This window comes from Mugil cephalus, chromosome 18 (genome assembly GCF_022458985.1).
Source record: "Mugil cephalus isolate CIBA_MC_2020 chromosome 18, CIBA_Mcephalus_1.1, whole genome shotgun sequence".
NCBI lineage: Eukaryota > Metazoa > Chordata > Actinopteri > Mugiliformes > Mugilidae > Mugil > Mugil cephalus.
The window spans coordinates 10,756,587-10,782,604 of NC_061787.1; the positions used below are offsets into that span (position 1 = coordinate 10,756,587).

General features: G+C 42.8%; 1 protein-coding gene across 2 annotated transcripts; it reads left to right on the top strand.

Annotated features, from left to right (window-relative positions):
- Nucleotides 1–2,008: 2,008 nt before the first annotated feature.
- On the top strand, nt 2,009–25,119 carry cdh19 (cadherin 19, type 2). Of its 2 annotated transcripts, none has more exons than XM_047568590.1 (12): nt 2,009–2,314; nt 7,068–7,451; nt 7,576–7,870; nt 9,628–9,747; nt 11,905–12,072; nt 13,116–13,303; nt 16,263–16,516; nt 17,682–17,818; nt 19,427–19,548; nt 19,879–19,996; nt 21,708–21,959; nt 23,239–25,119. In XM_047568590.1, the coding sequence occupies exons 2-12, from the start codon at nt 7,206–7,208 to the stop codon at nt 23,763–23,765; spliced, it is 2,427 nt and encodes an 808-aa protein (XP_047424546.1). In that variant the 5' UTR covers nt 2,009–2,314; nt 7,068–7,205; the 3' UTR covers nt 23,766–25,119. The 2 variants fall into 2 exon arrangements, with proteins under 2 accessions (XP_047424546.1, XP_047424547.1); XM_047568591.1 differs by lacking the exon at nt 23,239–25,119 and adding an exon at nt 22,582–22,957.
- Nucleotides 25,120–26,018: the final 899 nt, after the last annotated feature.

Sequence of the window (26,018 nt, forward strand, 5' to 3'; positions counted from 1 at the left end):
GCGCGAGCACTGTGGAAGTTAATTAAATACAGAATGCAACAGTGAAAACAGAGACAGACGGAGAAAGGAAAGAAGTTACAAAAAAGATGTGAGCATTTATTCTATTTCACATTTTCTAAAGTAAAGAAGGACATCCTGGATGAAAGAAAAAAGGCAAAGAAATTCCCTCAGTTTTGCCTTCAAACAGCCACAGCATTATGACCACTGATAGGAGAAGTCAATGACATCGACCGTCTTGTGCCGACTCATCGCTGCCTGGAAACTGGCTTTTTTTTTGTGTGTTACTCCCACACGATGTTACTACATCCCCAGCAGGAAGCAGCCTGACGAAGGCACGCACACAAAAACGGTTTTAAACAGCTCAAAAAAAAAAACGTGAAAACAGCGCAAGGTGTTGACCTGGCCTCCAAATTCACTAGATCCTAAACTGATCAAGTATCTGTGGAACGAGCTTGATCCACAGATCCCACGAACATCATCCTGTTGCCACTAGTGATGTTCGATACCACTGATCTGATGCTGAGTGAAATTCAGACTGGTATCGGCGATACAGATCCGATACCGATACTCTGTGTAATCCTAAAAAAAAGAAAAAAAGAAAAGACATCTGAGTAATTTATTTATTTACATTAAACTCGGAAGAATATTGAGGTAGTGGCCTTGTTTACTATATAGCCGAGCTAATATAACAAAAGAAAAACCAAACAGAGCACAAAATCATCCAAGATATGTGTAATCTAAGTTTGAAACAGCAAAATAATAAGTCATTGTACAATAATTATTGTTTAACTATTAAGAACTATTATAAAATGAAAACTCGCATCTAAAAACCCTCTTCTTCTGTCCTCCTCATCATAAATGCCTCGTTTGCTGTGTTCAAGGTTCAAGGTTTCTTTATTTGTACCGTACTGGTAAATTCATTGTGCAGACAGGAATTCAGCGACCCCACAAAAAGACAGCTACGCAAAATACACCGTGACAGACAAGACGACAACAACAGTACACACATCCTAACATATTCAGTCCTTAAAAGTGCGGCCATTAAAAAAGTTGTTCAATATGAACAAGGTTATTCACCTCTGGGCCTTAACGTTCAGCATGACAATCACTGTTGGTATAAAGCTCTTTCTGCACCGTTTTGTCCTTCCCTTAGGGAACACAAAACCCGAGCGAAGGAGCGGGAACTCACCGTGCAAAGGGCGTGAGCCATCTTTGAGAATACAGTTAGCTTTACGCTGTATGTCATAAAGAGGAGACGTGGGGAGTTGAGGCTTCCCAATTAGCCCCCCGGCCCATTTAATGTTGTGGTCTAGTCGATAGGCGATATTTCACATGTTTTGTTGCATTTCCACAACTCACTAGTTTAGTTTAGTTACTTTCCACCGTGTTTCTACATTATCTCGAATGACTGGAGTATCAATATTTTTGATTTGAGAATCGAATTTTAGAGCACAAAGACAGAAATGGTAACCAAAGTATCAACAGGACCCGTGTCCGTCCTGTGATGAGTCCCGAAGGTGGTCATAATGTTATGCCTGATCAGTGTATATCTGAAGTACATATTTAATATATATATATATATATACTGTATATATATAAATACAAAGTACATATCTACTTGGTGTTTGTGGTTTGAGTTGACCCATCTACTGCTGTATCCCACTTAAACAATCACCCCTCAAACAACTGGAGGAAGAAAAACGCCGAGTGATTTTGCAACTCGGTGTCAGGACGGGTCAAGTTTTAAATGCGGCTGCACCGGGAGGAAGTGTGCAGGAACAGCATGCTCCCAGCTTGAATGTCAAAAAACAGACTGTCGCCGCCCTATCACTTGCAAAAATAGTGACCTTCCAGTGGATGAATTACCATCCCCTCAGTCCTCCAGCACCGCTCTAATAAGCTCCGGATTGTTCACAAAAATGGGGAGGAGTGGAAAAAAAAAAAAGGGGATAGAAATGCGCTTGTAAGTCTGGGCCCTGACTATTTGCATGGCGATGAAGGCCCCGAGTGTTCGGCGGCGTTCAGATGCGAGCCCCGAGACAATAGAGCCTGTGTTTGTTCTTCCCCGGGAAGTTTGAGGAGGACAGAAAAGGGGCAAAGAAGACGAAGAGAAAGGGGGAGGTCGTCAGTGGAAGGGATTACGCATTGTGAGAGGCGCGAGCGCTCGCTCCTGCTATTGTGGTGGCTGAATTGCTTTCCAGTAGTACCAGGGTATTTAGTTAAGCAGATTGTAATTCTTCACACCCGGCGATGATCTCTCTTGACGGCGGCTCGTGACAAGTGGCTCGGAGGGACGGCAGGAAGGCGCAGACAGGTGGGTGTGGTGGTGGTGGACACTATGCGTCCTGTGAGTGCAGCTCCTTTGTCAAACAGAAAATTACGTGCAATTTTATATACTTTCAGTGGAATACAGACAATAACGGGAGTTTCGATATAAAAGCAGGGCTAATAGAATGCTAAATCCTCCAGGGCTTCTTCTCTGTACATGTCTTGCCTCTTTAAACATGGCTGTTTAAAGTATGTTTTATATAAAATATATAGATCTATATATAGTAGGTAACAACAAAACGTGAGCTTTCAATGCATTCAGCCTTTCTGGGAAAAAAATAAATAATTTTATGCCATTTCTGTGCCAGTAAATTGTGTTTCATTTCATCTATCTTCAAGGATGGTAAACAGTGACGCACTGCAGGACATTCTCAATATAGCAGGAGATATTTTTTTTTTTTTTTTTTTTTGTCCCTCGGGTTTCCTGCGAGCACCCCAGTTTCCTCCCCACTGGGTCGGGTTGGCGCGCTCAGGACCACGTAATTTTGTCGAACAGCGTTGTCATATAACGATAAGGCACTTTGCCTTTACCTTAATCCGATATCGATCTTTCAATACCGAGCATCAGCCGATCCGAGTCCCGGTCCGATCTTAAATAAGCAAAAACGCTCCCCCTGGACATGAATGTGATACACGCGTTTCTTATCTTGCTTTGTATTCTCTTAGTTTGTGTGTCTGCATTAAGTCCAGTAAACTAAAGTGAGACAACCTCCACTAAAACGTGTATTTCTTCTTTGTATTTTTTTGGCAACGGGCAACAATTAAAACAGGAGAGATCGAGGAGTTTTAGTTTTTCCTCGTTGCAGACTTTAAAGTAATATTACTAAAGATTGTTCTTGGCTAAAGTTTGATCCGATCGTTTTAAAAATACCTGGATTGACCAAGTTTGTCATATAAAGGTGTTTTAAAGCCCGATTCATAGATACTTACCTCCAGTTCAAATCCCTGTTTGCTTCTTTGACTTAAACAGCATCACTTAATTGTCTTGATTAAAAAAAAAAAAAAAAAAAAAAAAAAGCCGCCCCGTAATAGGATGTGTATGAACACCAGTAGAAATTCTTGACTTTTTCCTTAAGTGATAATGACTTTCGCTTAATAAAAATCAAACAAATTACTCACTAACAAGTACATGATGGCTTGTATTCCCCCGTCGTCTTGGCTCCGGTTTCCGGGCCCGTCGGAGAAACCGAACGAGGAAACATAAGCTGCACGTCAGTGTTCTTGTTTTACGGAGCTGAACAGTAAACACAAAGCCCCACGACGGGCTCCCAAATGACCAATTAAGGACACTGTGTCTTGGAAGCGTGATCCTAAAGAAGTGAGGCTTAACAGATGCATTTTTTTTTCTCCTAAAATAGCTGCGTGAGAGTTTACATTCGGATCCGCTGTCGTGTTTTCAGTCCGCGTGTTGTTATTGACACGCGCATTGTCGAGTGGAAACCGCTTCGCATTTGTGCACGTCGTAGACACGTTTTAATAGCATCCTGCAGATTTTTTATTTATTTATTTATTTTTATTTTTTTAAAAAAGGAGTGGCGTTTTATTAGCTGGAACACGCACGTCTCCATACTGGAAAATGGTGTGACGGCCTTAGCACATCTAGTGCTTAACATTGTGAGACTGCAGCTCATTGTCGTGCTGTCATGGGCCAGAGTAACGTTCTGTACATACAGGCTACAGGAGGTCTGCTGGAAATGGGAGGAAGGGCCTATTAGACTTAATGAATGGCTGTCAACCACAGGGCACTCTGCATGTACCGCATGTCACGTCGAGTGACAATTTCTTTTGAAAGAACAAAATTGACTGGAGAGCCGACCGCTGCTGCTTTATATTTTCGGGTTTCTTTCGATTATTTCCCAGAACTTATACACCTGTAAGTGATGACAGATTTGCATTACGGGAAAGCTTTTATGTGGCCTATATAATGCCACGTCTGATACTTTTAAAGTCAACCGCTGACAGGGTGGCTACAATTATCAAGCACTATCAAGATGGCTGTCACACGTGGACATGTGTTTTTCTTGCTCCCCTTCACCTTTGCTTTTTACAAAACCCGGAGGTCTTTTCTTTTGGCATATCCATTATTTCCCCAGGATTTCATCACTTACTTCTAGAAGGGCCCATCTTGTTAAATTGGCACCTAAACATCTGTTGACCTGTGCACTAAAGGCTGATTCTCCCCCCTCCCCTCCACCCCCCACCAGCAGACTCTTTGGCATGTTGGCAGTTGCTCGCAGTAACATCATCGCGGGCTGTTGTCTAGTTTTGGCTCGAGGCGCTCGGTTTGGGCCCGCGCGCTTGGCAGCCCTATGAGAGACCGGAACGGCTCACGATTCACTGGCCACTAATTGGAATGTCACTCCGCGACGCTCGGAGATATGAGTGCGGCCCCGTTAAGACGCACATAAGCACAAACACGCACCCTCATTCCGTATCGAAAATTGAATTCAAAAAATAAAAGCCTGCATCAGTAATTGATTTTACCAGCTCATTACAAATGGGTTTTGACAGCTAATTTACTTTTACAAGATTAAACATGAACATTATGAGGCTGTTAAAGCATTAATACGGCGACTACTCTAACTGCTGAAACAACTTCCTCGCAGCGTACTCCATATTTTAAATTTCCACCGGGACCACCCGCGCTAAAAACTCACCATCCCGTGCAGAACTCCGGATTAAAATATCCACATGCTGGGAATATACGTGTTATGTGCTGATTATTACACTGTCAAAAGCAAACAAACTAAAAAAACTTCAATTAAAATCCCTTAGAATTATGGCTGCTGTGACTTCCCGCTCTTAATACAGCGCTTGATCCCACTGAGTGCTGATGTATGGATTGCTGCCTGGCTGGATGGCAGTATAAAGTTGAGCTGAGGGTTTCATGTCTGGATAAATAATTTGTGTTGCTTTCCCAAGTAAGAATGAGACAAAAATCAGAAATGATCCATAGCTTCAAGCCAAGCACACCTGCCCTACTGAGACAGAAGTAATACAGCAAACTCACTTCAAGAAGAAGTTTGCTGTTGCCTTTAGTAAAAATAAATCAGTAACTCTGATGAGGATTAGGGTTTTCTCCTTAGCTGTTTGCATAGACGAGTGACTTGCTGCTGTCTTACGCGGAGAGTTGAATCTGTCGGGAATACGACGGAGCGGCCGCCCCGAAAACATTAAATCCGCTCGATAGAAGACGACGATCGAGATGGAGCCACGTTTTCAGTGGCGCTGCCCTCATCGGGCCTGGCCTTGCTCATCTTTTCAAACGCTTGTTTCCAACTCCGACTCGTTTTGAGCCTTTCCAACCGTTGAGGCCTTTCAGCAATCTCTAACTCTTACAAGGTCTCCATCAAAAAAAAAAAAAAATCGCCATGTTTCTTTCCCCTGTGACGTTAACTCCACCAATGTGTGTAGAAAGAACGCATTTATTCCAGCCAGACAGAACCAGATTATGTGCTAATATGTTCACGTTGAAGGGATTATCCAGGGTCCTCAACAGGGGTCGCAAATCTTTGGTTGATTAGACATTTTTATATATATTTCTTTTAATTTTCTCCCACATATTTAAATCTCTTTAAATACACATTAATATGAATCCAACATATTTTAGTAAAGGGATAAATGGAGGCAGAAGAAAATCATATTTGAACCTGAGTATTATTTGAATAGGTTAATACTGAATGCAAAATTATAATAACACTGTATATTTATAAAAAAAAAAGCAAAAAAAAAAAAAAAGTCCCTACTTAATCTCCCATTCAGTTTGGGGTCCTTGACCTGAAAAACACAGAATCATCTTCAAAGAAAAGATATTATTCTGATTGTTAGTGAAATACTAGTGACCAAGTGATCTCTGTTTTTGACATGTCAACACTATACGGAATACCTATATTTTAAGTCACCAAACTTTACTGAGATCTTTAGTTCGAGATCGTGTATCTGTGTGGTCCCAACTAATCCGCCGTCTTGTCTGACTTTCATTGTCCTCACACTCTTGACCCTGATCTGGGCGCACAACATAATTGGAGCATCGATTTGACTCATAGTTTGTCGGAGGCATGTGTGTCTCTGTTTTCCGTGTCTGGGGGAGACATTGATCTAATTAGAAGTCTTCATTAGTCAGCTGCAGAGTGCAGTGTCATGCTTAAGGAATGACGTCCCGGCTGCGCCGGCCCCGTGAAACACAATACGGAGTCTTGTCTCAATTCGAAACAGAGGCCTGTTTTCAGCTTCCTGTGCAGGAGTGGGGGATGCACAAGAAGAAGAAAAAAAAAGCAGTGAGCTCAGACAAAGAGTTTGTCTTTTTCTGTAACTTTCTCTCTCTAATTTGACAGCCGCCTTACTGGTGTTGTGTGCTGGATTTGATATAACTCCAGACGCTCATAGAGATCACGTAGCCATTCGTCAACACCACCTCCAAATGAAAGGACTGGAGACACCACATTATTCTGACTTATACCTTTTTCTGCACCAGACTGGGAATATTAGGGGGCTAAATTATGCTTTTGCATAACTGCCTTTTAATCTCAGGTAATCACAGTTTTTTAAAATGTACCTTCCCAATAAAAAAAGAAAAAAAGTATTATTTTCCATATATGTATGCATAGCTTTGCGAGATTTAACTCTTACCTTTTGGATTTTTATACCACGTACAGGATTCAATTTCATCGTCCAATCTCTCTGCTCTGCTGGAAATGACTCACGGCAGACATTAATTGAATTGTTAACTTTTATTTCAGAGATATGAGCACGCATACAAAGCACATTATAACAAGATGGGATGCGGCGCTGCCAGGATCATGAGTTACTGGATTTGCGGGCGAATGGAGAATTAGCAGCAGCGGACCGGTCACACCTCCGTCTTCTGTCCTCTAAACATGGGAAGTGCGGAGGAAATGCACGGATGGACCGTAAAAATGAGTGCGCAGAGCATTCTGGCCGTAGTCACGGTCTTCTCCATGATTCCCGTCGGTGTGCTGAGTGATATGAGAGCTGCTCAGGCTCTGGAAGGCCAACAACTGGCCCAGGGATCCACTCATCTGCACCGTCGCCTGAAGAGAGGCTGGATCTGGAAGCAGCTGTTTGTCCCGGAGGAAGATCCCACTCCTCGCGTTATTGGCCAGGTACCACTTCACGCTGAATGTCCGCCACGTCCTTGACACACAGTTTCCCTTTGAAAATTTATGTTTTCTGGTTGCCTCGGAAAAAAAAAAAAAAAATCCATCTTTCTCTTTTCTCTTTTTGCAGCTCAAATCGGACTCAGACCGAGGCGAGTCTTCCATCAAGTACATATTATCGGGAGAAGGAGCCGGAGATGCGTTTGAGATAGATGAGTACACCGGAGAGATCCGGACGCTGAAGAAGCTCGACCGCGAGGAAAAAGCCTTCTACGTGCTCCAGGCCCAAGCTATCAACAGGTGGTCCAATGAGCCGGAGGAGCCCCAGTCGGAGTTCATCATCAAGGTTCAAGACATCAATGATAATGTCCCCCAGTTCCAGAACGAGCCATATGTGTCCAGCATCCCCGAGATGTGTCCAATTGGTATGTCTGAAGGAATGACAGTGAGAAAAGGGCTGTTAATTATACAGACATGCAGTTTAATTAAAAAGGGTCAGTTCACCAAAGAAAGAATCGTCTCTGAATGTTGAGCCTTATTTGCTCTTGACCGCATTGTGCTAATCCACGACTGTTAGCACGCTTACAAAACTGAAATAGTTAGCATCTACCAAACATAATAAACAATTAGAATAAAACCCATCCATGTTAGCCTAATTAAGCGGTTAGCTTAGCATTAAAAAAAGTTATTTATATGTTATATATAATATATTGTTTGATTAGATATCCCAACTTATGTGGACGCTAAATAAAAAGATCTGACAGAAAGAAAGATATAGTGTTTACGTGCTCCAAAAACATCAGAGCTGAATACTTGTGGCTGCAGGCCGTTGAATCTGCTGGAAAAATAACAGAAGAAGATTTTGTTTCCCCTACCAACATTTAATTCATTCTGCAGAGGCACCATCTATTTGTGTCCAAGTCCTGTCTCATAAAGACATTAGCTTAGCGTGAAAATTAGCGGCAACTGTGGACCCATGGATACTTGAACGTTGTGTGCGCCTGTGTCAGGCTGCGTCCTCCTGGGGATCGAGGAGTCAAAGAAGTGTCTTAGCGTGTCATGTCGAAGTAACATCCACTCACAGCGTGCCAGGTCCAAACGTTTCCCGGCAGAAAAATGTCCTGTATATGTCACAGGATGGTTAATGTTATTTACTTCTACTGTTGGCGGTTTTAATGTTGTGGCTGATTATGTGCTCACACGCCCCAGCCCCCACCCCCACCCGTCCATGTCCGAGAGACATTTTTGATTTTCTATTTAAACATTCTTCATAAAAAAAAAAAAGTTTTGTTTACAAATGAAAGTCGATAAAAATGTTTTGAAATAAGTTTTCTTAAATTAGATCTAAAGACGATGAACCAAAGGTTATATGAACGTCTGTCATCTGTCCCCATTCAGGAAGTTAAAAGTATTGCTTTCTCCATCATAACTCGGGTGCCTTTATGGATACGTTCCTTAAATATTGTTATCCTAACCACTGCCCTTTCGTACCACAAACATTACCATTTCAATTTATATGTAATCTTCTTTTGCGGCGTAATATCTCGCTCGTAATAAATCAGAATCTATCTGACTCAGAGAGACGCAGAGGGAAAGTGAGAGGGGAAGGGTGGAGGTTGACGCATCGGAAAAAATAAGAAATGCCGTGGTAAATCCCCCCCACGAACCACCCCACCCCGTGTGAAAGACGGAGCGGTCTGTGGGAAGACAGAGAGGAGGACCGGGGGAGAGAGAGAGATATTAGGCGAAAGCAATGTTAGGACAAGGATGTGGTCAGCGGAGAAAAGGGTGGTAAGTGTGAAAGATAGAGAGGTAAAACTGAATCGGTGCGAAAGAGAGGAAAAAGAGGGGCAGGTGGATGGTGAAATGTCGCTACAGGGCTGGAGAGGTTGTCACGCACACCTGCACAAACGTACCGACTTGTGAAAGGCCATTGCTGCTCTCCCCCTCCCCTCCCCTCCCCTCCCACCCCTTCCCCATCTCTCGCCTTTGTCAACATCCCTTTTCTAACCCTGCCTCAGCCTCCCTCCCTCCCTCCCCCCTCTTCCCTTTCCACCGCGTTCCCCCCCCTGAGCCAGACAGACAGACCCTGCGGGACTGTGGCATAATCACTTTATTTCCCCGTCGACTGGAACTGCTGCCTGAGCTAACTCCGACTGTGTGATCCGCTCCACCCCCACAGGGACCACAGTGGCCCAGGTGACAGCCACAGATGCTGATGATCCCGTGTTCGGAAACAACGCCAAGCTCATCTACTCCATCCTGCAGGGGGAGCCCTACTTCTCCGTGCAGCCAAAGACGGGTACGCAGCTTTCAGCCTGAGCTCTCCTTCTCCTTCGGCCTTAACCGCTAATGGAGATTGGATTGGGGATTTTGTTTTCCAGCTTCCGACTGCTGAAACTATCTTCGAGCTTTGTCCCTCTAGTCCTAATCACTTTTGACAAGTCAGAGAGTTCTTCCTACTTTGAAAATTGCCTAATTTCCCCTGGCAACTTTATCTCTTAAAACAACTATTGACAGATTTTGCTACTTTTCGGGCCAGTGGGAAAAGTTCGCACCCTGACAGAAAATTGATTCAGCTAATGCCCATGAATGTACGCTTACGCTGTTTTCTCATGTAACACAGAGGTCTGTTACAGCGCCACCCACACACATTGTTGACCTGAACCGTGAAGAGCTGGAGGCCATCGCTGACGTCGGAAAATGTTTAAATGCAAATGAATGCGATGTGTAAAAAGGCCAAATCTGGCTTTTTGAGGAGCCAATTGTGAGTTTTTCATTGGGGAGAAGGAAGCAGGTGACTCCACAGCACTGCAAGTTTTAGTTTGGCTCACGGCTTCGGTTGACCTGCAAGGAGAAGTTGTGGGATATTCTCATATTTTTCTCACTGTCACTTGCAAAATGAAAAAAAAAAAAGCTCAATCCTCGAGCAAACAAACATTTTCCGGCAATTCACCTCACCTGGCGAGTCAACTGTAATTTCCGCACAAGTAGGATGTTTTCTTTTAAAATGCCTCTGTCTAATATAGAATTAGATGAATAAGTGGTTAAGATACAGACAACAAAAGCAAAAAAAGTGTAATTATTTGAATTGTTTTTCTGGTTGCTACTCCCAGGTAGACAAACAAAGGGAGCATATTGCGGCCTTTATTGTGGCACAAGGTTAGAAGATCTCGAAGACTACTTGAAGCTGTTGGTTAGTCAACGCCGGGGTGAGCACGGTGCTGCCGGTCTGAGAGATCACTTGGAGGCTTAGTGAACCTGTGATAGAGGAAGACAAAAGGATGTAATGTGACACAGTTCAAATTAACGAACGTATCATCGCGACATGATCATCTGGAATTAATGAACTATAGACCAACTGAGCAGCTCTGTGCAACAGTTTGTAGCCATTCCTAGTAGCTTAGCCTTCTAGCTAGTAATGTGCGAACCGATACTGAAATATTGATCCTGTCGATAACAGGTTTTTATACTAAAATCGATTCTCAAATCAAAATAACGATTCTTCAGTCATTCAATATAATGTAGAACAGTAACTAAACTACTGAGCTGCAGCAACACAACAAACCTTGTGACCTTGTATTAGCTTGTACTATAAAGTAAATGAGGCCACTGCCTCAATATTCTTCAGAGTTTTTCTATGTCTTGTATTCTTTATGAAGCTATGACTTGAAATACACTAGTTTATTTAGGTTTAACAGACACATTAGGGTGGATTTATACGAGTATCACAAGTATCGGAAGTCACTCTTTGAGTTCCACTTTTTGCAAATGCAAATTAGTGCCACCTGCTGGTTTAAAGAGTTTGGTCTAAAAATAGACGTTGATATGAGGTCTTGATTTAGACGTCTAAATCGAGTCTAAATCTAAACTACACTGTACATTGATCAACGACTGTTAAAAAAGTTTTAATCCAACATTTGGCCGTCATTTATACAACTTCCAGTTATTTTTTTTAATTTAATTCAATCATCTAGATTTGGTCTAAAAATAGACGTTGACACGAGGTCTTCATTTAGACGTCTTATTCGAGTTTAAATCTTTTTATGGGTGACCAGACATCCCCGATTTCTGGGGACAGCCCCCGTTATGGACTAAATGTCCCTTGGCTAAAGCTGTCTATGAAAATGTTGCGCACAGACAATTATTACGGTAGCCGTTAGCGCTGCTATTGACATGAAAGACATAGTACGTAGCAGGTAATGCTAACACAGGGCCATGCAAACCTGTTTTACTACTAGTATGGGATTATTCCACAACATTTACTCATCATCGCAGTAAAATAGTTCTTCCTTAGTCAATCTACTATATTAATGTTATGTTATTATGCATGGGGGAAAAAAAATATCGTGATATACCGTGATACCGTCAGAAGTTTGAAAAATATACATTTGATAAACATTTTTTGTCATGCCTCCCAACCCTATTATCATCCCCTTTTTGTCTCATCCACCTGCAGGGATCGTTGTAACATCTTGGCCGAACATGGACCGCGAAGCCAGGGAGCAGTACCTGGTGGTGGTGCAGGTGAAGGATATGCTGGGCCTCAGCGGCGGTTACTCCTCCTCCACCACAGTTACCGTCAGCCTGACTGATGTCAACGACAACGGACCCACGTTCCAGCACCGTGAGTCACTTACCATGACTCACGGCGAGGCAAACACCGTGCCACACATGCTCAGGGAATCCGTGAATGAAGCACTAAGCGTTGGGGACTGCGGGGACATGTTTAATATTATATCTACGAGGTATTTATTTGATCGCACTTCTCCTGTTCGGGTGGGTGGTTCCCGGCGCGTTCGGCTGCGCGCGTTGTGTCACTTCGGCCGGCAGCCAAAATTAAAAGGAGCCGGCGGAAGAATGGGAGAGGGAGGGAAAGAGACGGGTTGAAGGAGACGGGGATGTTTGGCTCATCTGCGTGTGCACATGTGCCACACACTGGATGAATTTAATCATTCACACATGAAAGGACATTTGTCATGACCTTTGGAGACAAACCTAGCCTTCCCAGCGATAAACCCCACTAAAATGAAAGCCGTGGGAAGAAATCAATTCTGTAGGAACGAGACAGCAAGGAGGATTCTTTTAACTATTAATGTCACATTCACATTCGCTGTGGGTGCGGCCGTGTCCTACGGATTCTGCGTCGAGTTATAAATATTGTATGACCACACTTCACTTTGAACTGTGGCCTCTGTTTTGTCACATAATTGCAAATTATTATCAGTGGGGATCCTTTTTTTTTTTCTTTTTTCTTTTTTTTTCCCCGGAGCAGCTGGGTGCCTGTTGAGTTCCTCCCAGTTGTGGCAGCCATCCAAATGGAGTCGCTCAGAGACACAATCACATTTTCTCATCTTCTTATTAGAGTTAGGCCGGGATTATGTGGAGTTGCCACAACTTATCAGTGGTTCACACAAATTGACCCTAAACCACAATGTTCTCCCTTCTTATCTCTTTACACATGGTCTTGACTAGCTATTAACAACTTAGCGCCAGGCCCCGTATACAGTAGTTGAGAAACTTTTTTGTTGTTGCTTTTTTCATTTAATCAACACTGCAAATTTGATAAATAAAAGATTTTATATTCCCTTTGATATCTCATTCCAACTTTCACCTTCTCATGCGAATGGTGTCATCGGGAGTTATTTTATTTCCTTTTATTGTCTTCAGACCAGTACACATTTGCTGTCCCTGAAAATGCAGCCGTTGGAACCACAGTGGGCAGAATTATGGCAGAGGATGGCGACATAGGCATCAATGCCAGAATGACCTACAGCCTGGAGGACCTGGAAGAAAGCTCTACTTTTATCATCAAAACAGACCCAGAGACTCAGGAGGGAGTGATCCTGCTGGCCAAGGTGAATCCATATATATTTTGTCTTTTCTAAAGTTTTCATTTTCATTCGAGTTTTAAGGCTGTGAAACATCGCGGTGACAGTCGACCGTTCGCGACCTGTATATATGCTGTGTTTTAACAGCGTGACTGAATAAAATAACGGAATGAAGTAACTGCAAACCAGCTGATCGGCATTATTTAGCAGGGGCGAGCTCCCGACACGTTGTAGGTCTCCCTAGCTCTCTAGCCCCCACTTTCCCCTTCTTAAGAGAGTCATTTCCTGTCAGAAGCTGTGCGTATGTACCTCCTGGCTGTTGGCTGGAATCTTTGCACTGTGTTCAAGAGCATTTTCTTTGGTTCAGACACAGCAGACACGAGGCAATAGCTCCGTTGGCCTTCGGTGCCGGTTGTTCAGTGATGCTGGCTCAGGCGTCAGGTTCTAAAATATTAACCCTCAGGCATCATTAGGCATCATTTTTGTCCATTTGGGTAAATTGTTCCTCGTCTCTCGGCCATCATTTTGGCTGTGTTAGTGCATGTGGCACGTTTTCTTGTAACAAAGCCACTCTACACAAAGTTTGAAATAAAAAAAAACACACACACGCACACAAATAAAATACCCTGCTAAGCTCAATAACACAGGCACAAATACTGGTGAAATAACAAACTCTGATTTTAGTGTTGAACGCTAAAAATGACAAATTTGACAGTTTTTCTCATCTAATGTAGCAGTCAATGGGAACGTTTTGTCCACTAAGGTCATAAGATGGTAGTAAATTTTAAATCTGATGCTACACAAAAGGTAATAAGAAGAAGAAGAATTTTTATGTTTTTAAGTAATGAAACTGGCATTGAAATGGTTGGAATCCTCAGAATTATGTATTTTTTGGAAGTTTTTTAAAGTGCTGAAGTGGTTTAAGACATTTACAAAAAAAAGCAGAAAAAAATATTAATCATTTAAGTTATTATAGCAGTTTTTGGACGTGGACATTTTTGTCCAATGAGGTCACAAGAGGGTAGTAAATTAAACTGACGCCTGAGGGTTAACTGCCACAGCATCGGGTGCAATTTTATGGTCCAGACGCTGGTGACGTGTGACGATGTCAAAGCTAGCCTTTGGTGTCGGTGCTTCTTTGAAGTCGACCTGGTGTGTGCAGACACAGGTCCAGCCGGAAGATTCTTGCGGGGGCGGGCTATTGTGGGCAACTTTTACTACCTTTTATTCTGTATTTACACATTATATATTAAAACTGGGGGAAATAACAACAACATCGCTTGGTTACTCTCCGTCGTTACGCAACAGCTGCACATTTATAGCTGGAAGACGCAACCACGGCAGCGTTAACACAAAACCCGTCATCAAAACACACCCTGTCGCCATTTTTCAACTTAACTGGTGTAAATCTTAATTGGCACAACGTCCAAGTAGCCCCCAAACATATCCCATATCCAGATAACAAAGAGTACATGAGTAGAGGAATGTAAAATGTGCACCAGTGACAGTTGTGTTTCAAGGAAACTGTGGTTAGACTTCAGTACCTCTGAACGTTTTGATCCAGCTGACAGATTGTATGTACACTGTATGTCATGCAGGGCGATGGGGGCTTGTGATCTTCTTTCTTGCTGAGAGCAAGACGCGAAGATTGATACCACCCTGTCATGTCTGTCCAGTAAACGCGCAGCAACAGCCAACATCCAGTTAGCTCTGCGCAGAGTACAAATATGATGAGAAAGGTAGCACGCCTCTCTCCAAAGCCAGAACCTCTGAAGCCCATTAATGAACATGATCAGGTGGCGTACTTTCGCGGGGCATTATGTGTCGGACTATTTCTTGGCTGAAAGACTTCAGAAAGCAGTCAGAGAGACAAAAAAAAAAAAAAAAAAAAGGATAATAAAATGTCAAATAATTGAAGCGAAGCCAAGGTTGCCCATTGAGGCAGAACAAGTCGTATGATTTACTCCTCTCAGAGCAACACATATTCAACACACCTTTTTCATCACACTGTGAGCACCGCCGCTGTAAGCTGTGTTACAGGAGAGGATCACAGGCTAATTAGCTTTTCAGACGCGCAGTTATCAAGTGGTAAACAGAAAAACACGGCTTTAACAGAGACGTATAGTAACTCAGAGAACGCCGAAAAGCCGCTGACTGACTAAGACTTTCGTTTAAAGTAGACCCTATAAATACAGCTGTATGATTGAAAAAACACTGAAATGTAGACTGTAGCTCAATAATAGATTAGTCCTGAACTAATTCATAATTTATTTTTTCACACAAATAAGCCTCTACTTTGTTGGGCGGGAGATTTCAATTTAGATGCAGAGATAATGGAATAAAAAATTATTGACGCCCGATGAATCATTTTGGGAACCTGGTAATGGTCTGCATGCTGTTTTCTTATTACTAGCATCATAATGTCAATCAAAAACAGAGCATTATTTAAGGGCGCGCTCACAGCTGGTAGCTTATTGACATCGACTAAACAATTTTCGACACCCGGTCTTGGTCGTGTCCTGCTCTCAAGGTAATAATTGCCAATCTCGAGCACAAGTTGGTGAAAGCTGGAACTCTTTAGGTTTATTTAATGAGGGGTTTCCTGCTTGTAACAGCACATGAACTGATATGTATTTACAGGTATTTACACCGATCAGGTATAACATTATGGCCACCTTCCTAATATTGTGTAGGCCTTTGGGTTGAAGGGAGTTGCCTCTGTAGATCATCCCACAGATACTTGATTTTTTTGACTTGTTTAAAACCGTTTGTGTTCATGCCTGTGTCAGGCTGCATCCCGCTGGGGACGGCTGCTGTCATCGCTGTGGGGTCTAGGTGGGTGGCACATGTCTAAGTAACATCCACACGAATGCCAGGTCCGAGAGTTTCCCAGCAGAACATCGCATTGTGACAAGATGGTCAATGTTACTCACTTCTCCTGTCAGCGGTTTTAACATTGCAGCTGAACGATGTATATCCTTCACAGCCTTTGGACTATGAAACCAAGAGGCGATTTGTCATGGATGCAGAGTCGGTCAACGACCACGTGGACACTCGTTTTCTGCCTCTGGAGGAGTTCAGCGACAGGACGAAGCTGAAGATCGTGGTGGAGGACGTGGACGAGCCGCCCGTCTTCCTCTCGCCGGCGTACGAGTGGAAGGTTCCCGAAAACGCGGCGGTGGGAACTGTGCTTGCCAGCGTCAGCGCCAGAGACACTGACACAGTCAACAATCCCATCAGGTAATGTGAACTGTCTAAACCGGGAAGAATGGCATCTGCCATCCGACATCCAGCTACCAGTATGATAATGATGAGGTAGATGCTCAAGCTGGCGTAGGAGGAACATCCGGAGACAGCTTCCTCCACGGGGTGAAAAATCATTCCATTTCAAATAGTGTTACTGGCTCGGTGCATCCATTTTTACCCTTGATCTCTGGATACCCCGTACATGGTCATATTTATCTCATATTACTTTAGTAGGAAATGAGCCCTGCTGAATAAATCATGACATTTTTTTTTTTTTTTTTTATACCTCACAGGCTTTTCTATCTATTGCCGTGGTATTATCACAAAGCGACGTGGCTAGGACGTGGGAATGTAATAAAGCACCATACGAGGTGGCATATGGAATTGAGATTTGGAGTCATTTGCAAGTGGGGCACGTTGCAGAGGAGGCAGCAGCGCTACTAGTGCCTGTAGTCCATCTCAGCACAGCTTAAGAGTGGCAGGTGCTGCATATCATCCTCAGCGTAGCGTCTATTACTGTCCCTTTGGTGACAGTGTCTCATTGATTAATAAATTCAAGCTGGCATTTTAGGGTTTTCCACAGTTAGAGTAAATATGATTAGGTTTGCCATGGTCAAATTGGCTTATTTCCCATGTTGTTATCAGCAACGTGGCTCACAGAAATGATTCATTCCTCTGTTATTCACCATGCTGCTATAATGACTTATATTAATATGTGTTAAAGATATGATAATGTGAAAGGCCCGTGCAACAAGGAGCAAATATTTCGCTCATAATAACATCAAAAATCGCAGGCCCTCACTGACCCCCCACTAGCAGGAGAGAAAACAGCTGCTTTTAACCATTTTTCTACACTATTTGTTCTTTGACAACACACAAAACATCCGTGGTCCCATTTAAAGCGATATCCAACTAAATGAACCACAAACACACACAAAAGTGTGTCTATGCCATCTGTGCGAGGTGCTTTGTTTTTTCGCAGTGATGTTGTCGCTGTGTCGCTCTGGCTTCTGTGTGTACTCGCTTTGTTGGATATCTGTCAACAGATTAAAAAATTGAGCAGTTTGCCTAATTAATCTCCCCGCGGTGTCGCAACGTTTTGTTTGCCCAGAAAACAACCTTGTCTGCTAAGTGTGTGTCTCCGTGATTTCTCTTCCAGATATTCAATTGACAAAAGGAGCGACGCCACAAAAGCTTTCAAAATAGACCCAAACAATGGAACTGTAACTGTCGCTAAAGCTTTGGACCGGGAGGCTGCCAACTGGCACAATGTGACTATTGAAGCCAAGGAAATGAGTAAGGCGAACTTTGTATAAGAGCATCTTGTTGATATGACCAATTTACCGCATATTTATTCTTGTCTGGGAAAATAATGTGTTCATGTAACGTGTTGAAAAACTTTATCCAGAGCAACGATTGCCAATGAGGCCTCACCACAGCACATATTCAGAATCAGAATCAGAATCAGAATCAGAATTACTTTATTGATCCCAGGGGGAAATTACTTTTCGTTACAGCAGCTCCAACCCAAAGTGTACCAGTGTTAAGAACAAAGAGCAATCAGAATAAGTAAGAGAATGTAAAAAATATATATAACAATATTCAGTTACCTTTGGTTGGAAAGAATTCCCCAAATAATTCAAAAACATGTTAAGTAAAAGAAAAAGCAAAGCAGTGCGATGGAGAGCTAGCATTAGCATTCAACCGGTATTGGATTAACTGCTAGCACAAAGTGTGAAACCTTTGAAATAACTCAAAGCATGGATGGAAATAGTTACCTAACATTATGGATTTAATTAACGCATCGTTAAAGCTACAGGAAGATTGGAGATTTCAGGCCAATGAACTGACTTTGACCAAGTGGATAATCTTATCTTGGTGTCTCGAATAATTTCCTGATGCTTTATGTGGAAACAACATCCAACAAACGAGGTGATGTGTATCAGACTTTTTGTTCCAAGCATTTAAAACACGCATTTATAGATTATTTACATGTATTTACGTAAGATCTGGGGATGGTTAATGTTTTATGTCAAACATATGCTGTTATACACCAACCTGCTCTCAAGTAGTTCTCAAGCTAGTAAATTTAGCTAACCATTTAACCATTACTTTAACTATCTCAACTGGTTATCCGTTATTGTTAGCTATTACATTTAGCTAACCATTTAACCATTACCTTAACTATCTCAAGTGTTTATCCATTACTGTTGTTTTAGCTCTTTCTTTTTCCAAACAATTTCACTAAATTCTCCATTGCTTCCATGTAACTGTTTCACTTCATTACATTTAATTATCTCAACCATTTATCCAACACCTTTTGCTAACCGATGCACCCATTTATGCAGTTTCTCTTAGTTATTACTTTTATCTACCTTTCTACTTATTCATTATTTTCAGCTATTCCAACCACATTTAGCTGTCACGTTTAGGATTTCCTTTACTTTTTGCTGCATTTTATCCATTTGTTCATTACTTCTAACCATTTCACTGATTTCCCCATTATTTTCAGCTAACTGTTTTACCCATTTATCATGTTCAGCCAACTGTTTTAACTAATTACGTTTAGTATTGCAACTAATAGCTCATTGCTTTCAGCAGACCTTTTTTAGTTTATATTTTTAAACTCTAGTTCACCAGACACCCCTATGGGAGTACATCAGTCTGACTCACTGCTCTGGAGCGATGGATCTTTTTTTTTTTTTTTTTTTTTTTGGTGTACAGTATCTCATTTTGGTAAAAGCAGGGCAACACTGACGTCCACTTTTTTTCCGCTCCACAGTCCTGATGCAAGAAGGCGAAACATTTATCAGTCTTAAGTGTTATTTTGACAAAGCCTTTACAAAGCATTTATGATACATGCACCCAGCGGACTCCAGCAAATGTCTGTCTTCACTACTGCAGCGCAGAACCATTTATCCTCCTCTGTGGTGGTGTTCATCAAAGTGCTGGACATAAACGACAATGTGCCAAGGCTTGCAAGAGATTACCAGCCATATATCTGTGAGGGGACGCAGGCTGGAGAAGTATGTATATTATGATGCACTGATGTTCATGATTTACTGTAGCAGTCTGGAAATCAGAAAGTACATTAATGTGGACAGTAAAATTCCTCAGATTGTATTGCTTTATATTACACCATAGCATATCGATTTATATCGAACTTAAACAAACCCTTCGACTATTGCACAGCACTAGACCATATTGTGTTTACAACGCTGTCAGCTGCTAAATGACATAACAAATGTTATATTTCTGAGAAATAAAACACAGAGGCTTTGTGTATGATCAGGCTGTATTACGAGGAAATCCATTGTGTTACTCATGCCGTCTCAATGTGTCCTTGTGTGTCTCAGCTAGTTCAGCTGCTCAGTGCCGTTGATCCAGACGACCCTGTGGAGGGACACCACTTCTACTTCTCTATGGTCTCCGAAAGGCACATCAATCCAAACTTCACCATCAGAGATAATCAAGGTCACAATGAGGCATACGAATATTTCTCATAATAGCTCATAATAGCTCATAATAGCAACATAGGATTCCCACAGTGATTTGGTGACTCTGGCAGTCTCCATTTTGGTAGTGCCTGATTCCCTCTGAGTGGAAACCTGTCTGTAGGTCGCTCATAACGGCAAATGTCCTTATTTATTGTTATTATTATTTTTATGAACCTGTTTTTACCACAAGTCTAGGTTTTACGAAAAAGAAAAAACTTTATTGGTAAAGTAGGCCATCTTAACAAGGAAGTCTAAGGGGATTGACTAGCTTTGGGAGACAGTCTCTAGTGGCCGTCAGGGGAACTGCACTTCCACATTAGCTTAAATTTTTAGCCGTTAAGAGAATCCAGTTTGCCTTGCTGTGTCTAATGGTGATGGTTTCACCCTGTTGGCACATTTAAGGCTCACTCATTACCATGTTTAACATTTCACCAATCTTTAAAAAAAAACCTGTACATTTGCAGAGATTAAACGTTGTGCTTTTTCCTCAGTCGTTAGCGTGACTTCACGGATACGATGTTGCTAAATTGGCAAAGAGGGTTCAAGCTATAGCTCCATCGTAGGCACAAAGTCAAGTAACTGAGAGTGTTACCGATCTCATTTAGTTCTCGTCAGGAAAGCACATTTCCCCAAATGTCAAATTACTACTTTACGGGAACAGTGCACCTACAAAATAGTACTCACGTCTTATTGCTCAGTTGTAGACGAGCAAAACAACAGTGAATGATAAAATGTAAATTACTGGAAAGTAGCACAACAGTCACGCTGGTTTTTGGGTTACACGAATCTAACAACAGTCGAGCAGCCACAGTCACAGTTTGACTGATTTTCCCTGTAAGTGCAATGAACCAGCTGGTGGGTGACTCACTACTGTTGCAGTGAGATGATCAGCATAAAGTAAATCTGTATAATTATACTTCTTGCACCAAGAAATGTCATCCCGCAAATTACTGACATTTTCTGATAGAGGCTTAGAGCTGTGGGGTAAAATTGAATACATGAAAGCGCACGTCTCATGCAGTGAGGTGCTGCGAACAACTTATAAACCGCAACGTGTATCAGTAAATCTGAATGAGTGCTCTGCGCTCTTGGAAGATTCAGGATGTAGTTTTAGGGCTAACAGCCTCTTAAGTAAACAAATTGAAGTGTTTGCTTTCGTAGTCAGCGGCCAGTCAACCAATTTTTTATAATAAAAATGATATAAAAAAAAAAAGAAAAAGTAGGCGATGTTTGAGTGTGTTGAATAAGTTAGGACGAAATGTATGCAGGTGCAACGTATGGGTGGTTAGCCGCGCGAGCACAGCAGTCCAGTCAGCAACCAGGAAATGAATAATGAATCAAGAGGAAACACAGTTAATAAAACACATTTCCATATGCCACAAGGCTTATTTTATACCAAAAAAAAAAAAGTTCTTGATGAAGTCTTACAGGTACACCCGGAACTGAAACTGAGAATTTACTTCGGTGTGCCTGAAAAAGCAAGAAAACTGATTTGACGAGGTGTCGAGCCTCTCGGAGAGCTCGAGTTAGATTTCGAATCACATTAAGCGCGTCAGTCTGCGCGTGATTATTCCTGAATTTCCCCGAAGCGCGAGCAGTCACGCTAGGAGGAGGGCTTGTGTCTTTTGTTTTTTTTTTTTGTTTTTTTTTCCGAAGGCTACTCAGAAGTGCATCTCGTCCCTTTTCAGACAACACGGGCAGCATCGTGGCGCGCAGGAGCACTTTCACGCGCAAGGATCGGACCCAGTACCTCCTGCCCGTGGTGGTGGCAGACAGCGGCTCGCCGGCCCTCACCAGCACCAGCACTTTGACCATCAGCGTGTGCAGCTGTCAGCCTGCGGGCCATTGTCCCACCGGAGGGGTGGAGGCCCTCGCTCTGTCCATGGGGGTCAGCCTGCAAACCTTGTTAGGGATTCTGGTCTGTCTTGTGACTTTCACAGGTAAGCAAACGTCTGTTCTTCCCAAGCATTTTCATCCCATCTCGTAGTAAGAATTTCCACGTACGCGTAAAATAAACTTAAAGGTCCTAAAATTCCTAATTTAGCAAAAGTGAAAGTTTATTTGTGCAACAGCTCTAAAGCTACTCCTGACCCGGGTTGAGAGCATGTGAGAGATAAAGCAGGCTCTTAGCGCACTCCAACACACGGAGATCTTTTGCAAAATATTTGCAGAAATTTGTTCAAAGACGCCGATCTGGAGTCGCATCCCTGCGTCTTTAAATTGTCAAACAATGTCAATATAAAGGCTTCTGCGGGACGACCCCGAGATCTTGTTCTGCCAATTTATTGGCAGGAGTTCCTCCAGACATCAGAATGACTGACAAGACAGACATCTGGCTAAACAAGATTACTCCTTCTAAGAGGATTTGCAAATGTACTTTGTTTTTTTTCCTATACTGGAGTGAAATGAACCAGAGATGGTTGTTTTTGCACTGCGGAGACAAAACACTGCCAGTTTCATGGACGGATCCAGCGGTTTCCGAACTGTGACATTAATCCCTTCAGAAATATATGAAATGGCAATTTCACTGAAATTTTGTTTCAAAACAACGTTCTTTTTCAGCAGATCTATTGAGCTAAAGCCGTTCCACCTCGCATCACTTTGGCAAGTATCCGCACTCGTGTTAAACAGCGGGGTTTTCCATTAACAAATTTGCACTTTCATTTGAATCTGCTTTTTAAAAACTCACCAGCGTGCCTTTAACAAACACTTTTTAAATGCTGAAAGCTTGCGGAGCAATGATGTCAGGTAATGAGTGTGTTGGTTGCAATACATCAGCAGCAATGCCATCCTGGGACATTGATGGGTTTGCATAGTGAAGAGCTTTATTATGACCTCGGCTGCTTTGTGTCCTCCCTGTGCCCATCACATGAAAGATTAATGGCAAGACCTGCTATGCTAACATTCTGTCGGATGGGAACAAAAACACAGCAGAAAATAAAAAAAAAAAGCACTCTTAGCATTCTGTGCCACATGGAGCAAATAAAAAAAAGGGTTTCGAAATTAAAAAAGATAATTTATTACCAAATTTGCCTCGTTTTAATTCCTGCATCCACGAAGGTTTACACAAAAAACAAATCTGGCCGCTGTTGTTTTGGGCGCGTTTCCACGTTCTACAGTACGTGCGTGCTCCATCGGGCTCCGTAGACGTCCTCCTCCCCCCAAAGCTCATGCCCCGGTGTTTAACTGTAATGATCTCCCGCTGTGTTGCGTCCGCAGCGCTGTCGGTTCTAATGCTGATGGTGAGGAGACACAGGCGGAAGCAGCAGGAGGGGCTGGAGGTGGAGGTGGAGGTGAAGGAGCTGGAGCTGCCCGAGACCGTGTCGCAGAAGGTGCTTTATTACGGAGGCGCGGGAGGCGGGGCGGCGGACCTGGACTTCTGCCAGCCCGTCGTGCCGCTGCGCCCCCACCCCAGGAGGAGGGAGCGGAGGCTGCGCAGGGAGGACGTCAGGGCCAGCATACGGATGTCCCTCCGGGAGTCACACCTCATTGGGCCGGAGGACGAGGTCTTCAGGCAGTTCATCCTGGACAGGCTGGCGGAGGCTGACCGGGATCCTTACGCCCCCCCGTTTGATTGCCTCCGAACGTACGCGTACGAAGGGTCAGGGTCTCCCACAGGGTCTCTGAGCTCGTTGGAGTCTTTGACACTGGAGGCCGAACCCGAGCAGCCTCCTTGTAACCCCAAACCTTATTTAGTGAGGCTCACCCCTTGGTACGGCGGAGGAGAGGAGGACACAATTTTCTAAAGGACATTTCCGCCTGTTTTTCCTTACCTTCGGACCGAGCTAGGCTTTAGCTTATGCTAAGCTAACGGGTTGCTGGATGTAACTTCATGTCGACAGTATGGACAGCTAATGCTGGCGAGCTTTGAGTAAAGGGAATTTTTGTTTGCTGTATTTTTTTTTTTTATTCTGTGTTTAATAATTTAAAACACTTTTACATAAAACTTCACTGACTTCGTTTTATAATATAAATATTGATTGTATTATACAGTATGTGTCTGCATCTAAAAAGCAAAGGGGAAATGTGGGCTTCCCATTGTGTCAAGGTTTGACTTGACAGTTTGTACTAAAAGCCAGTCACGTTGTAAAGACACTATAGTAAATGTGTCGGCTTCGGTTGCCTCTGAGATACAGAATCATTCCTTTGTTTGCCAGTTCAGTGTGAGCTCTCTTTCTAGCTCCGTTTTGTTCTCCACCTTCTCCTCAGAAAAAAAAAAAAAAAAAAAAAAAAGAAAACTCTAGCTTGGTTGTGAGCGTGCATCATTGTGCTCATGTTGAGTGGAGACGAAATAAAGCTGACGCCTCTCTGCTGGTTCGTCAATACAAGCGACTCTATAACTTTGCACGAAGTATTTGGTCTTAAAACACATTATTATTACACATAGCCTCACCAACCAGTTTTCCTTTCCTGAAAATAATGATTTAATTTGTGCAGTATTACTGACTGATTTCTGATTTCCTATGTTATTTGCAATATCATTCTGTATTTTTTATTTTTTTTTACCATGTTTTATATTCAACGTTTTGGCTCATAATACTTTATATTATATGTGTACTACAGGTAAATGTATACACCGATCAGGCCTAACATTATGACCACCTTCTTAATATTGTCTCCTGTGGTGCCTGGAAACAGGATTCTGTTAGTCGGGGCCTTTTGTGTCCTATGAGTTGAGTCTGCCTTGTTCCAGTGCATCCCACAGAAACTTTTCATCATGTTTTCTAAATCGTTTTTTTTGTGTCTGCTGCCGTCAAGGAGTGTCGTCGCTATGGGGTGGGGGTGCCTGGTCTGGTCTAGGAGGGTGGTGCATGTCTAAGTAACATCCACATGAATGAGAGGTGCAAAAGTTTCCCAGCAGAACAATGCACTGCCACAAGATAAATGTATAGGTAAATATTATTCTCTTCTAACTCTCAGTGGTCATAATGTTATGCCTGTCGGTGTAAATGAGTACGCCAACATATTTGTCCGAACAGATATCAAGTCTATAACATGTATTATGCTGTATGGTAAAGCGTTCTGCTCGGTAATGCCAGAGTCGTGTAAGGTTAGACTTCATCTGCAGCTCTTAAGAAACACAGCTGGAGCTGCATGGGGGAAAAAAAGTGCATAATATACAGTGCCTGACTCTTCTCCCTTCTCTGCTTTCTTCATGGTCACTTGACAAACACAACATGCTCGCAGTTAGTTGTGTGGGTGGCTGCTCGCGGGGTGACTCGAGGTAATTGCGCGGTGATCAAGCCCGGCCCCCTTCACCTTCTTATCCGCTAATTGGGCTGTTTGCAGCCTGTGAAGGTCGCCGTTCGGACTCGGAGAGAGAGCGCGCTAAGGGAAAAGGAGCTGGGTGATTTCATATACAATCTTATTTAGGGAGGGTTGGCGAAACACTTGCTGTAGGAGACAATATCACGGAAATAACTAATTACTTGAGGCTTTTCAGCAAATCCCTTCCTGCCGCGGCCACTTGTATGAGTGGGTGCGGCACTCAGCAGGACAATTTCCAGACGTCCCTGAAACTCAAAGTGAGCTTCAAATAGCTTCCACTGTTGGAAACAATCTATCTGGCCAGTGCTTTTTAGACTAAATCACCGCCTCACAATGGCTCCTAAAGACACAGGTGTTCACAGAAAAGGGTCTTTTAAAGTCTTTTCAAGCCAATCTCCACAGTCCAACATGTAGGGTATTGGATTTGCCCGTGAAGGCTCTGTTATAATTCCCTTTTCAATGGTACCTTAATGTCAAAAGTCATTCAGCTCCTGGTGTCATTTAACCTTCTGAATTTCTGCCATTATCCATGGCGAATATCACGGGTAATTTAACCTAACAGCCTTTTTCTTTGTGTAATTATACCCATTACAGCAACGTGAAGGATTTCACTCCGTCAACTATCTCTGTCCTCCACAGGTTATGGATTCAGCTCTTCTTTTCAAACCCGGTGCCAGACTCATCACACGGCGCCACAATGCTCACTAGAAGCTCTTTGAGAGGGACGCTCA

Excerpts from the sequence above, each read along its gene's own strand:
- cdh19 (XM_047568590.1), top strand. The coding sequence starts at position 7,206 with ATGGGAAGTGCGGAGGAAATGCACGGATGGACCGTAAAAATGAGTGCG. Across the intron at positions 12,073-13,115 it reads CGGACCCACGTTCCAGCACC|ACCAGTACACATTTGCTGTC; the intron begins GTGAGTCACTTA and ends TATTGTCTTCAG. Across the intron at positions 13,304-16,262 it reads GAGTGATCCTGCTGGCCAAG|CCTTTGGACTATGAAACCAA; the intron begins GTGAATCCATAT and ends TATCCTTCACAG.